Genomic DNA, 18,313 nt, shown 5'->3' with positions numbered 1-18,313 from the left:
TGTCAGATCTGGATTAATGTCTTGGACCAGGTAAAAGGTTAATGAAAAAACTTGACGAGGAAACGATCTGCCTCCCTAAGATAGACCTTTATGGTTAAAGACTAAAACGAAATGAATGAAGAACGGCACATATATAGAAAAACTGGCCAGAAGCACCGATGCAGAAAAAAGATGAGTGACATTGTAGGACTGTAGAGAAAAAAATTTTATATTTCTGCACAGTTAGGACTTTTTGAGTGAATCTTAATGAAACTTGGAAGCTAAGGTAAAAGAATGAGACTTGGAAAGTAATTTCTGACCGATTAGATAGCAACGGAACGCCAGGGAGGCCAGGGAGGTTTACACTTGAGTGGGGGCACTGAAACCTGGGACCCCTGGTGGTATAAATCCTTGGGTGTAAAGCTGGAGACAATGGGCTTCTTTTTCTCTTGAAGAAATTTATTTACAGTCCAAAGGGTTAGAGTGAGAACTCAGGACCCTTCCCAAGGGAGCAAAGGTTTTCTCTCTCCTTTTAAAAGGAGAGGGGACAGCTACCTCTCTCTTCTACAGAAACACACCCACATTAACGTTATCAGTGTTCTTCCGCCACAATACCAACTCCGAATGCTTGTATGGGACACCTGGCTTCTGTCTCAATGCCCCAGAGTAGGAAACTGAGTACCTCGGGATCACACAGTCGTTACTTGAGTTAAAATAAATAATAATCCATCTGTTCTGTTCCAGAAACCTCATGTGTGGTATTTATGGTAATATTAACAAAGATAAATATTAAAAATTTAACAGTTTGAAATTTAAAATCTCCACAAAGCGCTAACTTCAGACCCAAATCACTTCACTGGTGAAATCTTCCAAACATTAAAGAAGAAATAACAGTCTTACATAAAATCATCCATAGAATAGAAAACATGAAACTCTGCCCAACTCATCTTACGAAAGTAGTACAGCCTTCAACCCCAAGTCTGAAAAGATTACAAGAAAAGACAATGAAAGGAGAATTTCTTTCAAGAACACACACAGAAAAATTCTACAAAGAGTAAAAAACCAAATTCAGTAATTATAAAAACAGCAAAATACATATGATCAAGGAGGATGTATTTCAGAAATGTCAAGTTGGGTTAACATTTCAAAATCAAACAAGATTACTCACCATATTAACAGACTAAGAAAAATCATATGATTATCTCAATACATGCAAAAAAAGCATTTGAAAAACCTCAATACTCATTCATGACACACACAAAAAATAACCTCCTAGCAAACTAGGAATAGAAAAGAACTTGCTCAAAATGATAAACAGCATTTACAGAAATTCTTTGATTAACATCAAAATTAATGGCAACATACTGAACAGTTTCTCCCTGAGGTCAGGAACAAGACAAGGACATCCACTCTCACCACTTCTATACAACATTTCACTGGCATTCTTAGCCAAGTACAATAGGCAAGAAAAAGAAAAAGGTATAAAGATCAGGAAGGAGAAGTAAACTTGACTTTATTCATAGATGACACAATTGTTTACATAGAAAAATTTTAGGAAATCTATAAAACAACTACCAGAATAAGTGAATTTACAATGTTGCAGGATACAAGGCCAATGTGCAAAAATCAACTGTTTTTCTATATAATAGCATTAAACAATTGGAGAATAAAATACTATAAATAGTATAAAGTAAAAATGAAAATAGTATAAAAGAAACATAAAATACTTAGGAATATATTTGATGAAAAAATGGGCTAAACAGAAAACTAGAGAACCAGGGAGAAATTAAAGAAGAGCTAAGTAGAATTATACTATGGCCATAGACTGGAAAACTCAGTATCATTAAGATGTCAATTTTCCCCAAAATTATCAGTGCAATCCCAATAAAAGTCCTAGTAGGTATGTCTGTGTATTTGTGGAAATTGATTAGCTGATTTCAAAATTTATATGAAAATGCAAAAGACTTACAGCACTATAGCATTGTCCATAACGTATGGAAACACAGATATTATTTTAATATATTTTGTAGATTAAAGATGCTCTTGGCAACATTCTGTATCCATGCCATAGAACAACCAAGCAGTCTTGAAGAAAACGGCAAAGCTAGAAAGCTAACACTGCCAGACGTCAAGACTTATAATTAAGTTATAATAATAAAAGACAGTGATATTGTCATAAAGATGGATAGATTAGCCAGTGGAACAGAACAGAAAGCTCAGAAACATAACCACACATATAGGCTCACCTGATAAATGACAAAGATAAAACCACAATTCAGCAGGAGAAAGGATGGTCTTTTTAATAAGCTTTGTTCATCAGAAGATATCATTAAGAGAATGATAAGATATAACTGGAAAGAGACATATATCTGACAAAGATTTATATCCATAATATATTTTAAAATTTCTATAGCTCAATAAGAAAAGACCAATAATTCGATATAATAATATAGGTAAAAGACCTGAGTAGTCACTACACTAAAGGAGATATCCAAATAGCCAACAAACATATGAAAGATGCTCAACATCATCAGTCATAAGAGAAATGGAAATTAAAACCTACTGAGATACCACAACACAATGACTAGAATAGCTAAAATTAACTAGACTGACAATACCAAGTGCTCACAAGGATGTACTGCAATTGGAACTCATACATTGCCGGTGGCAATACAATTTAGTACAATCACTCAGGAAAACTGTTTAAACCAAATATTACTAAAGCTAAATATGTGACTACTCTACACCCAGAAAGTCCGTTCCTGGTTATACATCTAACAAAATATGGAGTTTACGTCCTCCAAAAGACACACACAAGAATATTTATAACGTTTTTCAAATACTCCAAACTCAAAACAAAGATATTTCAAAACACATATGTTTCAAATATGTAGCCCAAATATGTTTCAATAATAGAATGAACAGAAAACTCTGGGATAGTCACAATGGAATGCTACACAGCAATATAAAGCAATAAACTACTGATATACACAACATAGATGTATCTCACATGCATAATGCTGAACCAAAGAAGCCAGATACAATCTCTATATATCATCTATATAGTATACCCTTACATACATATAGTGTGTGTGTGTGTGTATATATATATAGTACATACCATATCACCACATTTATCTGAAGTTAAAAACAGGCAAACCTGATCTATGGTAATAGAAGTGTGGGATATCATTTACTGGGAAGAGGACACCAGGAAGCCTTCTGGGCTGCTGAAAAATGCTCTATATGTTCATCCTGATGATCGGTACATGGGTGTATACACATAGAAAATTTCATTTAGTTATACACTTAAGATCTGCATGCTTAACTCTATATAATTTATACCTAAAAAAAAAGGATACCACTTGTGTATGAGAATGACACTGGGAGATACTGGGTGATTCAGTGACACTGGATATTTGAGTCATGTCAACACACTACTTCCAAAGGTTTGGAGCCTCTAAAAAGTGATTCCTGAAGGCCACTTCTATGGTCTCAATCGCTGAACTAACCCTTTGTGATCTGATTTCCTCCATCCCGCTCATACTCACTAACTCACCTGGGTCACTCTGGCTTGGGAACTCCTCCTCTAATATCCATGGCTCCTCTCCTTGCTCCAATTTGAGGATGACTTCTGGTTTAGGAGTGCAATATCCTGTGGATGAGAACTGTATGACTTGGGACAAACGGTGAGTTTCAGGGCCTCTGAAGGAGGAGGACAGTATACCTCAAAGAGTGTACAATAAAAAAAGCTCATTTAATCCTGTTATGGGGCAGAGGAAAACACATCCTTTCTGGTACCCAAAAGGGATAAACTGTCCTTGACTTCTAAATCCCAAATTTAAATATTACTATATTCTACAAAATTTCCACAAGTTTCTGTAAATAAAAAAGGACACGCATACTGGGGCTGTGCATAGGAAACAACTGCTACCTACCCACCGAGATGAGGTGGCTGTAGTTCTCCAGCATCACGTCCCTGTACAAGGTCCTCTGAGCAGGGTCCAGGTGCTGCCACTCCTCCTGGGTGAAGCCCACAGTCACATCCCTGAATGACAACGATCCCTGGAAAAGCACATTTCTGCTCAATCTGAAGTGGTCAGAATCAGGTGATGTGAAAAAAAAGGTGTTTAAAGACGAATCTTCACCATTTTTATTGTTGAAAATTGACCGGAAAATGTTACAAAGGACCTCTACTATATAGCTTGTTGTGTTACATTTTGTAAGAAAAAAGAAATCGTAGTAGAAATATCATTGGTGAATTAATCTATTACTTAATGCAAAAATATCTGAGTGCCTACATGTGCCTGACACTGTCCAAGTTTATGAGAATCTCAGCTTGAACAAAATACTCTTCTTGGTCTCAAAGAACTGACCCTCATAAGGAAACACACAAAGACATGCCTACCATAGGACTTAAAGGACCCATACTATAAACATGTGCAACACAGACAGGGATCATAAACAGATTCTGTGCAAGTTCATGTGAGAGTGTTAGCACCTTGGATTTCACTGAGCAGATAATACTTTCAGTGCTTAAATATGAATAGTAGTTTCTTTGCAAATATATGGCAAAACTGCAAGAAAAGTTAAGAAAGATCTGAAAAAACATGTGGCAAGTCAATGGAACTGCACGATAGGGCAAGAGAGCAGATCTGAACCTGTGATGCGATAAAGGCTGCAGAGGTGGAGGGAGGGGTTAGGGGAGGAAACTAGGAAATATACTTGGCTTTAATCCTGTTAGTGATCTTCAAATATTTAATCACTCAACTAATGAGTAAAATTCTTGAGTCACCACCAGTTTTATTTATATTTATCTATAAATTAAATAAAATACCATCAATTCACATACGAGGAGAGCTTAATTTTGTTATTCTTCAGATAAAAATGTAAATAGACAAGCTAGTATTTTCTTCTCATGCCCTAAAACATTGACAAAATTTGATATATACAAAACTATCTTGCACACTCCCTTGGGACATAGCCTCCCTCCCACCAGCCTCCACCTGCCCCAAGTCCTTGCTGTGAATACGGTCATCCACCACACAACAATCTTTTGGTGAACAACGGACTGCATACACGACAGCGGGCCCATAAGATTAGTACCATATGGCCTAGCTGTGTAGCAGGCTATACTACCTAGGTTGGTGAAAGCACATTCTACAATGTTCGCACAACGATGACACCTCCTAAGGACGCATTTCTCAGAATGTATCCTGTCATCAAGTAATGTGTGGCTGTAACAGGAAGCCAATGGTAAAATGGAAATAGACCCTCCAGTCCCAGTTACACAATCTGTCACTAAGGAAGCAATGCTCCCAAAGCAGGGTGGAGACTGTGCTGGAGAGCAGTGTTGGAGCTACATCATGTATATTAAAGGGGCAATGGTGGATATACAAAACAGGGAACTCATTAAGCAAAGGAAGAGAGGAAGAGTTATTCCCAGAGGGTCTGCATGAGCAGACTTGGAGGTTCTGGGAACCTGTCAAGTTCAGGGAAAAGAAGGAAGAGCAGGGTAGATGCAGAGTAGCAATGAAATGGATGCTAGACACATAGCACTCTAAATGTCCTCAGAACACGGAAATGGAAATACCCACTTGAAAGCTGGATAAATGATTCTGGAGTTCAGGAGAGAGGTCTAGTATGAAAATAAGGATTTGGGTGAAAATGACAACTCTGTGTCACTGGGGTCACCAGAGTGAATCAGATGCTCAGAGGAGACAAAGATTGAGGAAAGAAAAACACCAGCACAGAATTTGAGGGAACACCAATATTCAAGTGGCTGGCAGAAAAAGAAAATAGACTAGGCTATGAAGGCTGAGAAGGGATTTATCCCCCCCGAGGAAGATTCACCCTGAGCTAACATCTGTTGCCAATCGTCCTCTATTTTTTTTTTTTTTTTTTGGTATGTGGGTCACTGCCACAACACGGCCACTGACAAGTGGCATAGGTCCACACCCAGGAACTGAACCTGGGCCACCAAAGCAGAGTGCACTGAACTTAACCACTAGGCCATGGGGCCAGCCCTGAGAAGAGACTTTTTTGAAATGTGAGAACAGAACCAGATGACAAGAGAATAGTGGAAACAGTAAAGGAGATAGTTTCACAAATAACTGTCCCTTCCAATTAAAGATGGTGGACTTAAACATCTACTTCTGATGCCTCCAACAATATGAGTAGAAGAAACAAAAAACAAAAAAGAAATGTGCAAATAACAGTAGAATACACCAAAAAAGACAATTTTATGTAACTTTCAGAAGGTATCAGTAGACGATATCAGACAAGAGAAACTAGAATCATGGTACCTGCAACTTATACAAGTACAGAAGTGGGCAGAAGAGGAGGCTTCCAGCTACAGCCAGAGACCTCCAAGCTCTGAGCCTTCCAACCAGGGTAAGGGGTCAGCATAGGTGACAAAGTAGCTTACTGGCAAAATAACTGACTTTCAGGGCACCCTTGCCCCCTATCTGCAGACATCCAGCAGTCAATGAAGACTGAAGCTGATGAGTAGCCATTCTATATAAAGCCAGGGGCTTTTTTAAAAACCAGTTCTATATATAAATGGAGAGTTCTATCCAAAGTAAAGCCAACTAAGAAATGCAATTCCCAAAACTTCAATTGTCCATAACAGCACGTATTTTCTTTAAAAGAAAAACCACTTAATGAAACGGACCTTAGTACTCTAACCTCAGGATACAGCATTCTCCATTTCAGCAGCTGAAGGGGGATCTTCTGCTTGCTTGCCTGTTTCCTTTCTGCCTGGCCTGAAGCAGGGTCCTCCCATGTCCATGCCCCACCCATTCACCTACAGAACCCTCTGGTGAGATGTCAGATACATTCATATCTATATCCATATCTACGAAGTCAATTTGCCACAGTTACCTGTGCTTCTCAAACTAGACCTTCATGGGGAAACATGAAAGGAAAATGAAGACTTTACCAAACAGGTGGGGAAAACCAAAATATGAAAAGTAAGCAATCAGAATGAACAGAATGATTGAACAGTAAGGGGAAAAGAGTACAAGAAATAGGGGAAAGTTTCAAAATATTCTAAATAGAATCCTCAAAGATGTTCAAGAGAATACTGCTTCCATATAAAGTGAGAATAGTTGGCTAAAAGAATCCATCAGAGAGAAAAGAGAGAGTACTCAAAATAAATTTTCACATTTGCTTAATTGTGAGAACACAAAAGAAATGCCCTCAAAATGCTACTAGAAAACAAATTGGATATAGAATACAAAATTGTACAAATCTCTCATAACAAAATAAAAATCAGAGAAATACTGAAGAAGAGTTTATAAAATATGGATAAATCAGGAGATAAAAGCCATTCTAGAAGAAATTCCAGGATACATCACATAGGATAGAAGAGAAGAAAAAAAAGAAATAACAGAAGATGTCCCTGAAGAGATACATGAAATCTTCAAATCTTAAGGACACAATTAATGCCAAGGAGGATTTCTCGAAAAAAAGTAAAAACGTGTAGCTCAACCTAATGAAATTTCTGAAATCCAATTAGAAATCCTCAAACTTCTGTGAAAGCAAACAAGCAATGATTGGCTACTAAATTGGGTATTCTGAGACTCCGTTTCCAGTATGGAGGAGGTTTTCTCCGACACGAACAAATAATTCACCAGCAGGGTGTCCAAGAATTCAACTCAATTCTGACGCTGTCTCCCTGGAGACAGCGTCAGAATCCACAGTTTAAGTGTTCAGTCCTACAAGCCTGTCCCTCACCACCACTTTAGACACCAGTCACAAGTCCAGGCTGTTACCTGTGCTTCTGACCAAGTGGCTATAAAGCAGAGGTTCCCATGACCCCCTCCTTCCTTGGGTTCAATCAATTTGCTAGACTGGCTCACAGAACTGAAAGAAACAGTTTACTTACTGGATTACCAATTTATTATAAAAGGATATGATAAAGGAGACAGATGAACATCCAGAGGAAAGAAATGTGTAGGACAATATACGGGGAAAGGGTGTGGAGCTTCCATGCCTCTTACAGACGCAGAGCTCTCCCAGAAGCTCCACATGTTCACTAACCTGGAAGCTCTAGGAACCCTGTCCTTTGGGGGTTTTATGGAGCTTCATTACATAGGCATGATTGATTAAATCACTGGCCAGTGGTGATTGATTCAATCTCTAGCCCCTCTCCCCTTTCCATCCTTAGGTGCTTTCTAAAAGTCACCTTATTAACTTATATTTAATTTATATACTTTAAAACAGAGACACCTTTACAACACGAGACACATTTATCACCCTCAACACTTAGGAAATTCCAGGGATTTGGGGAACTGTGAGCCAAGAACCATAGACAAAGACCAAATACATATGAGAAATATATTTTGGTTATCTAAATGACCAAATATATATTTCCCTTATAAATCACAATATCACAGCGACAAAGAAATAAGAATCAAACTGACGCTTGATTTATCCTCAGCAAAAATAAATAACAGAAGAAAATGGGGAGAGAGAGAGATGCCCACAATTTTCTGAGGGCAGTAGCTCTTTTTCCCCCAGAATTACATAACCAGGTAAATACATTTATACAACAAAGAAAAATAAATATATAAAAATTAAAAAACTATAAATCCCTGAACACATTTTGCAAAATATTCCAGAATGCACTCTGTCAAAAGAGCAGAAGCCAAGGACAAGGAGTACAGCAGCTCCCCCCTTAGACACAGGGAATATGTTTCAAGACCCCCAGTGGATGCCTGAAACCACAGATAATACTAAACCCTACATATACTATGTTTTTTCCTATATATACATACCTATGATAAAGTTTAACTTATAAACTAGGCACAGTAAGAGATTAACAATAACTAATAATAAAATAGAACAATTACAACAATATACTACAAAAAAAGTTACCACAGATCTTAACAACCTCAGCATATGATTTTTTTTTCTTTCCTTATTAAGTTGAGAACTTTCACCCTCTCACTTAAAAGAAGCATTTTATAGCTTCTCCTTGGCATATCCAAACTGCCAGCATCCCTACTCTTGTGTTTTGGGGCCATTATGAGATAAAATAAAGGTTGGTTGAATACAAGCACTGCAATACTGTGACAGTTGATCTGATAGCTGATCTGTGACAGCTACTAAATGACTAACAGGCAGGTAGCATATACAGCATGGATATGCTGGACAATGAGATGATTCACATCCCTGGTGGGACAAAGCAGGATGGTGTGAGATTTCCTCATGCTACTTAGAATGGTACACAATTTAAAACCTATGAATTGTTTATTTCTGGAATTTTCCATTTAATATTTTTGGACCACAGTTGACCACAGAGAACTGAAACTGTGGAAAGCAAAACCACAGATAAGGGAAGACTACTGTACGTGACATATAAGAAATAACTGGGAATGTAAGAGACCAACATTAACCAGTTTCTGGTAAAGCCAGAGAAGACAGCTACTAGGGTTATAAATGGAAGGGAAGTAGTTCGGTGATTTAGTGAACAGGTGGCATAAGACTGTTAACTTCCTGAGAGAGTACATGTATCTTAAGCCTCCCTCCACTGTGACCATGGATACTGCCACATGCTGAGGACTCAGAAACTGAGATGTCCTGAAATAAGGGAAGTGCCAGGGCTCCACTAATCAATTAAGCATCTGTAGCTGTAAAGTCAACTTCTCAAGTATGCAACCGAAAATGAGATGATAAAATCTGCAATAAAAGACAAAGAATATCCAGATCATCTTTTTCAGCAGTCTGCAACACACAGCAAAGGGAACTTCAAACTCACTTTCTGCAAACAGTTCTGGTATTTCATAATCTTCTTGAAACAAGAGCAGATGACTTAAAGGAGGCACAGGCAGCGTGCACTGGCCTCAAAATCAGATAAAATGTCTTAACTATTTACAATTTTCTCATGGATAAATTATCCTATCTACCTTCCACATATAAACCTTTATTCACTGGCATTCATCAGCTCTGAAATTACATAAAAGTGTAAGCTAACTCTGAAAACTGTTGGAATTACATGAGCTGATAAAGGGATGACACTTAAAGGGCCTCACACACAGCCATTCTTAAATTACAGCTCTTCTAGAGCTCAAGAACAACTGTTTCCACAAACTACCTTTCATACTGGGACAACAAAATCAAGTCTAACTCATTAGCACTTCAATTATTAAGAATAAAAAAAATTAACATTCAACATGTAAAAAAACTACTAAGATGATCTCTATAAAACATAGGATATGGGAGAGAGAAATAAAAACTTACCAAAAAAATCAGATCTTGTTTATCATTTCGCAATATATACAAATATGAAATCATTATGTTGTACACCTGAAACTAATGTAATGTTTTATGTCAATTATAGCTCAATAAAAAAACAATCACATCTTGTTTAAATGCTACTAGAGACAATAAAAATTTGATGTTAATACAGAAATATATACATTTAAAATTGTGTCAAGATAATCAACTAGAGAATAACAAACTTTCAAACTACCAGAAAAACAAAAGAAAAGTCATCAATCCAGGAAAAGTCATAAAAGAAAAAATTAAGCAACAACAATGAAACCAAATAAGTACTGAAGTGACACCAGCAAAATGGTACAGTAGGCAGCACCAAATGCTCATCCTTCCATAGAAATATCAAAAAAAGAGCAGAAACAGTCAGAACCAACTTTGTCACACTCTGGAAAACAGTCAAAGGTTTATAGCAACCAAGCAAACACCAAATCAACAAAAACGCAACTTAAAAACAGTAGGACAGTTTTGTGGTAGGTCTATTTGCCCTTGTGCCACTCCCTCCCTGGCCTGGTGGCAGTCTTGAAGATGGCAGCCCATATTCCCATGTGGGACCCTAGCCCCTAGTTCCAAGGCTGCAGAGCAGATCTTATTCACAAATTATTGTGTTTGTTCTAATCTGTCTGGAGTTGAGGACTAATGCAAAGCACATATCTCTGCTTCATATAAATCAGAACTCACTCAAGGCAGAAAAGGAGTGGACATTGCTAAAAAACACTGTAAGACAAGAAAAACCCATAGCTACCTGGGGCAAAAGATTACAGTAGAGACATACAATAGACTGCCTAAAGCCTGGGGAAAAAACTTGTGAGTTTCTTTGGGAAATTAGAGTAATCAAAAGTACCTGTGTACCTTGGGGAATTTAGAAAGCCATACAAGACACATACCCAGGACAAGAGCATGCCTGGAAAAGACCTCACAAGATCCTAAGCTTTCACCTTTGGCTGATCTTAACACTCCGTGCAAGCAGGATGTGAAAGCTTAGACCGAGCTGCACATGCACACACTAAGTCCTAAAGAAGCACTCCAGCACAAAGCCAATTTACAAAGACTGGGAAAGTGGGAGTTTGGAGTTTTTTGCTTGTTTGTTTTATTCTAACCTTCAATAAAAAGACTGTCAAAACCCTAACTGAACACAAGCTATAAGGTCACAGAGAATCCAGTGAGCACACATGACAAGAAATACAGCTTTCCAAACAAACAGTTTGGAAAAGTCATAAAAAAAAAGAAATGGATAACTACAGCCTTCAACAATCAAGAACTCAAGCCAGCCCTGGTGGTTAAGATTCGGTGCTCTCACCACCACAGCCCAAGTTCATTTCCCAGTCATGGAACCACACCACCTGTCTGTCAGTTGTCATACTGTGGGGGTGGCTCACTAAAAACTAACAACTAGGATACACAACCATGCACTGAAGCTTTAAAAAAAAAATCAAGAACAGCAATGCCTGGAGAAGGGCAAGAAAGTGATCTCTAAAGTTACAACATTATAATATACAAAGGTTTAGTTTCAACAACAAGAACAACAAAAATCACAAAACATACAAAGAAACAGGAAAGTACGGCCCAATCTAAGGAAAACTATAAATTGACAGAAATGTCCCTGGGGAAGGCCAAACATTGAACTTTCTAAACAAAGACTTTAAATCAACTGTATCAAATATGCTTAAAAAGCTAAACCATAAGGCAAAAAAGTAAATGAAAACAGGAAAATAATTTATGAACCAAAGAACATAAATAAACAGAGAAAACTATAAAAAAGAAACAAATAGAAATTCTGGAACTGAAAAGTATCATAACTGAAACGAAAAATTCACTAGAAGTGTTTAGCAGCAGATTTGAGCACACAGAAAAGAATCAGCTAACTTTAAAAAAAGGGCAATTGAAATCATAAAGTCTGAGAAGCAAACAAAAAAATGAAGAAAAGTAAACAGAACCAAAGGGACCTACAGGACACCATCAAACAGACCAACATAAATATTATGGGAGTTGTAGAGAATGAGAGAGAGAGGTGGATAGAAAGAATCTTTACAGAAATAATGGCCCAAAACTTCCCAAATTTGATGAAAGACATGAATCTACACATCTAAGAAACTCAATGAACACCAAGTAGGATAATCTCAAATACATCCACTGAGACATAATCAAATTGTAGAAAGAAAAAGACAAAGAGAATCTTGAAAGTAGCAAGAGAAAAGCAACTCATCAAACACAAAGATCCTCAGTAAGATTAGCAGCAGCTTCTCAGCAGAAACCTTGAAGACCAAAGGCACTGGGTTGATATATTCAAAGTGCTGGGGAAAAAAACCTGTCAACTGAGAATTCTATACTCATGAAAAACGGCTTTCTAAAATGAGGGCATTTTCAGATAAACATAAATCAAGGGAGTTCGTCACCACTAGATTACCCTGTAAGAAATGCTAAAGGACGTCCTTCAGGTCGAAATGTGACTCATCACATACAAGGAATTCTCCATAAGATTAAAAGCCTGTTTTTCATTAGAAACCATGGAGGCCAGAAAGCAGTGGTATGATATCTTTAAACTGTTAAAGAGAAAACCATCAACCAAAAACTCTATTTCCAGCAAACTATCCTTCAAAAATGGAGAAATTAAGACATCCCCAGATAAACAAATCCTAGGAAGTTTGTTACCAGCAGACCTGTCCTATAAGAAATGCTAAAGAGATGTCCTTGAGTTGATATGAGGCAGTCAGTCAAAGCCAAAAAAGAAATAAAGATCTCCAGTAAAGGTAATAAAGGTAACTATATAGTCAAATATAAAAGCCAGTATTTAGGGCCAGCCCCGTGGCCAAGTGGTTAAGTTCACATGCTCTGCTTCGGCAGCCCAGGGTTTCGCCAGTTCGGATCCTGGGTGTGGACATGGCACCACTCATCAAGCCACGCTGAGGCGGCATCCCACATGCCATAACCAGAAGGACTCACAACTAAAAATATGCAACTATGTACTGGGGGGGCTTTGGGGAAGAAAAGGGAAAAATAAAATCTTAAAAAAAAAAAAGCCAGTATTATTGTATTTTTGGTATGTAACTTGACTTTTGTTTTTCCTACACAATTTAAAAGATAAATGCATAAGAAATAATTATAAGTCTATGTTATTGGACACAAAATTTATAAAGGTGCAATTTGAGAAAGTAACACCATGGAGTAGAGAAACACGGCAGTATAGGAGAACAGTTTTTACAGGCTATTGATGCTACATTGGTATCAATTCAAACTAGACTGTTATAAATTTCAATGTTAATATTAATCCCCATGGCAGCCACTAAGAAAATATCTAAATTATATACCCAAAAGGAAATGAGAAGGGAATCAAATCAGTATACTACAATCAAATCAACTAAAAAGAAAAGAAAGCAGTAACGGAGAAAATTAGGGACAAAAATGGTATAAGACACACAGAAAAGAAAGAACACAGCTGCAGAAGTCTTCCCTCATGAATAATTACACTAAAGGTAGATGGATTAAACTCACCAATGAAAAGGCAGAGACTGGCAGACAGGATTAAAAAAAACATGGGCCGGCCCCCTGGCTGAGTGGTTAAGTTCACAAGCTCTGCTTCGGCGGCCCAGGGTTTCACTGGTTCAGATCCTGGGCATGGACATCGCACCGCTTATCAGGCCACGCTGAGGCAGTGTCCCACATGCTAGAACTTGAAGGAGCCATAACTAAAAATATATATATATACAACTACGTACTAGGGTGATTTGGGGAGAAAAAGCAGGGGAAAAAAAATGAAGATTGGCAACAGTTGTTAGCTCAGGTGCCAATCTTTAAAAAAAAAATTTAAAAATTAAAAATTAAAAAAAAACCCATGATCCAGCAATATGCTGTCTACAAAAGAAATCATTTTCGATCCAAAGGCATAGTGAGTTGAAAGTAAAAGGGTGGAAAAAGATACCCATGCAAGTAGCAACCAAAAGAGTGCTGGATAGCTAAACTAATATCAGAAAAAATATACTATAAGTCAAAAACTGTTAAAAGAGACAAAGGACATTACATATTTAGAAAATGGTTAATTCATGAAGAAAAGAGATCAATCAAAATCATATATGTACCAAAGAAGAGAGAATCAAAATATATGGGGCAAATGTTGACAGATTAGAAAGGAGAAATACAGAGTTCTACCAATAATAGGTGGAGATTTCACTACCCCACTTCAATTAATGAATCAAACACCTAGATAAAAGATGAACAATAAAATAGAGTACTTGAACAACACCATAAAGCATCTAGACATAAGAAAAGTATGTATGACATTCCACCTACTAAAGCAGAATATACATTCTTCCCAAGTGCACATGAAACACTGTACAGGATAGACCATAGGTTCAACCACAAAACAAGTCTCAATACACTTAAAAAGACTGAAATCATCGTAAGTACCTTGTCTGACCATAATAAAAATAAAGCTAGAAATCAGTAACAAAGTGAAAACTGGAAAATTAAAAAATAAGTGAATGTTAAACAATACAATCTTAAACAACCAATAGGTCAAAGAAGAAATAACAAAGAAAATTAGGAAATACTTACACACAAAAGAAAATACAACATATCAGAACTTATCAGATACAGCCAAAGGCATACTCATGGGAAAATTTATAGCAGTAAATGCCTACATTAACAAAGCAGGATGATCTCAAAACAACAGCATTACTTTACAGCCTCAGGAACTAGGAAAAAAGGAGCAATGAAACCCAAAACTAGCAAAAAGAAGGAAATAAATATCAGAGCAAAGATAAATGAACAGAGAATAGAAAACCATAGACAAAGTAAATCCCAAAGTTGATTCGTTGAATAGAAACACAAAATTAATAAGATTTTGGCCATACAGACTAAGAAAAAGAGAGAGGACACAAGGAACTAAAACCAGAAATGAAGGTGGGAACATTAGAGGGAGAAAATTATAAAATACTATAAACAACTGTAAACCAATAACTTAGATAACTAGATGAAATGGACAAGTTCCTAGAAAAAGGCAAATTACCAAAACTGACTTATGAAAAAATACAAAATCTCAACAGACATATAACAAGTAAAGAGAGATCAGTAATGAAGAACTGCCCAATGAAGAAAAGCCCAGGAAAAGATGCCTTCACTGGTGAATTCTACCAAACAATTAAGGAAGAATTAACACCAACTCTTCTCAAACTCTCCCAAAAAATAGAAGAGGAGGAAATGCTTCCTAACTCATTCTATGAAGACAGCATTATCTTGACACCAAAATTAGATTAAAGACTTCACAAGAAAATTATAAATCAATATCCCTTAGGAATATAGATGCAAAAATCCTCAATAAAATAGTAGCAAACCAAATTAAGTTGTATATTGAAAGGATTATAGGGGGCCAGCCATGTGGCTGAGTGGTTAAGTTCGTGCGCTCCACTACAGCAGCCCAGGGCTTCTCTGGTTCAGATCCTGAGCATGGACATGGCACCACTCATCAAGCCATGTTGAGGTGGCGTCCCACATGCCACAGCTAGAAGGACCCACAACTAAAATATACAACTATATACAGGGGGGGATTTGGCGAGAAAAAGCAGAAAGAAAAAAAAAAAGGATTATATACCATGACCAAGCAGGATGTATCCCAGGAATACAACAGTGGTTCAACGTAAGAAAATCAATCTGTGTAATGCACCACTCTAGTAAAACAAACAAAAAACACTAAATGATCTTCTCAATTGATGCAGGAAAAAAAATAACAAAACCCAACACCACTTGATGATAAAAACACTATGAAAATAAAGAACAGAGGCAAACTTTCTCAACATGATAAAAGGCATATATGAAAAACCAACAGCTAATATACCCAACAGTGAAAGACTGAAAGCTCCCTCACTAAGATCAGGAAGAGGACAAGGATGCCCACTTTCACCACTGCTATTCAACACTGTACTAAAAGTTCTAGCCAGAGCAGTTAGGCAAGAAAAAGAAATAAAATAAACCCAAATTTGGAAAACAGGAGCCAAGCTATCTCTATTTGCATATAACATTATCCTATATATAGAAAATCCCAAAGAATACACAAAAAAGCTAGAAGAGCTAATAAATGAATTCACCAAAATTGCAGAATACAAAATCAACACAATAATCAGGTTTCTTCTATGCCAGCAATGAACAAACTGAAAAGGAAATTAAGAAAACAATTCTATTTATAACACGTAGAATAAAATAGATAGTAATAAATTTAATCAAGGATATACAAAACTACAAAACATTGCTAAAAGAAATTAAAGACCTAATAAATAGAAAGACATTCTGTGCCCACAGATGGAAAGATCTGATACTATTCAAATAGCAGCACTATCCAAAGTGATCTGTAGATTACAATCCCTATTAAAATTCCAACAGCCTTTTTTGCAGAAATGGGAAAGCTGATGCCCAAAATTACACAATTACAAGCAGTCTTGAATAGTCCAAACAATCTTAAACAAACGAAAAGTACAAATTAGGAGGAGTCACACTTCCCTGATTTCAAAACTTACCACAAAGCTACAGTAATCAAAACAGTGTGGTACTGCCTTAAGAACAAACACGAAGACCAATGGAATAGTACAGAGTCCAGAAATAAACCTACACATCTATGGTCAACTGGTTTTCAACAAGAGGGCCAAAACCATTCAATGGGGAAAGAATAGTCCAGTCCTGGGACAACTGGATATCCCAGAGAAAGAATGATATTGGACAACTAACTAGCTCAACACCATATTCAAAAATTAACTCAAAATTGATCTAAATATAAGAGCTAAAACCATAAAACTCTTAGAAGAAAACATAGAAGTAAATCTTCGTAATCTTGGATTTGGTAATGTATTCTTAGATATGATACCAAAAGTATAAGCAATAAAAGTAAAAATAGATAAATTGGACTTCATCAAAATTTAAAACTTCTGTACATCAAAGGACCTTATCAAGAAAAAGACTATCTCCATAATGGGTGAAAATATTTGCAAATCACAAATCTGACAAAGGTGTGATATCCAGAATATATATAGAACTTTTACAACTCAACAAAAAAGACAAATAGCCCAATTAAAATATGGGCAAAGAACTTGAATAGACATTTCTCCAAAGATTAAAAAAATGGCCAATGCAAAAAGATGCTCAACATTATTAGTCATTAGGGAAATGCATATCAAAATCATAACGAGGTACCACTTCACAAACACTAGCACGGCAATAATCAAGAAATACTAAACAAGTTTTGGTCAGAATTAGAGAATCCAGAACCATCATACGTTTCTGGTGGAAATGAAAAATGGTTCAAGCTGCTGTGGAAAACAGTTTGGCTGCTCCTCAAAAAGTTAAATGTAGAATTGCCATATGAGCCAGCAATTCCACTCCTATATATATATCCAAAGGAACTGAAAACAAGAAGTACATGCACACACGTTCATAGCAGCACTATTCAAAATAGCCAAAAGGTGGAAACAACCCAAACATCTCCCCACAGACATGTCTCCCCACAAAGACAACAACTGCACTGGCAGAATCTGTCTGATGTAAGACTTTGGAACTCTGGAGTCTGTTGAAGGCTTGCAACTTCCAGGGGAAGGCTTGGATGGTATACTTTTGTCAATTTCAGCTCATACCATATTAGCAGCTACTGCACACAACTTGTGGGAGCTCTGGTGGGAGAAAGGACTATGTCCTCCAAATATTGGGAATCTGTGCTCTGACTGCTGATTGATGCTTCTAACCACAGAGGGGCAAAGAGGCAGCTAGCCATCATTTTTGCACTGCTCCCCTTTGTTGCAAGCCCCTTCATTTTTTGCTCTTCCCCCTTCAGTTTTTGCTGTTCCCCTTTCTGGAACCAAACGTTGAACATTAGGACATGCAAAAACAATTGCATATGCTGGGAATATTAGAAAGTGACAGTGCACATCCAAGGAAGGGCTCAGAAAAGACCTAAGAAGACATTTAGTTTATGCATCAGGTTAATCCTTGGCAGAGACAGCCTACAACAACCAAAAAACAAAAACAATCAACAAAAACAGTAAGAAAATAGAGCAAACCCTACAGAAGGGGGAGAATC

The 18,313-nt window shown here is 37.0% G+C and overlaps 1 protein-coding gene across 8 annotated transcripts in view; it reads right to left on the bottom strand.

Moving 5' to 3' along the window:
• The window catches only part of LOC106827062 (zinc finger protein 37A), a 34,204-nt gene that overhangs the window by 12,128 nt on the left and 3,763 nt on the right, over window positions 1-18,313 (bottom strand). For 6 of the 8 annotated variants that reach the window (XM_014834706.3, XM_070492045.1, XM_014834705.3 and 3 more), the window contains exons 3-4: window positions 3,918-4,044; window positions 3,539-3,634 (exon numbers count right to left, since the gene is read on the bottom strand). In XM_014834706.3, the coding sequence (XP_014690192.1) occupies window positions 3,539-3,634; window positions 3,918-4,044 (223 nt within the window). Of the gene's footprint in view, window positions 1-3,538; window positions 3,685-3,917; window positions 4,045-18,313 lie in introns of all 8 variants that reach the window. The other 2 variants (XM_070492003.1, XM_014834704.3) reach the window with 2 other exon arrangements.

The sequence above is a fragment of the Equus asinus genome, chromosome 2, assembly GCF_041296235.1.
Source record: "Equus asinus isolate D_3611 breed Donkey chromosome 2, EquAss-T2T_v2, whole genome shotgun sequence".
Taxonomy (NCBI): domain Eukaryota; kingdom Metazoa; phylum Chordata; class Mammalia; order Perissodactyla; family Equidae; genus Equus; species Equus asinus.
This window is presented reverse-complemented; position numbering and strand designations above follow the sequence as displayed.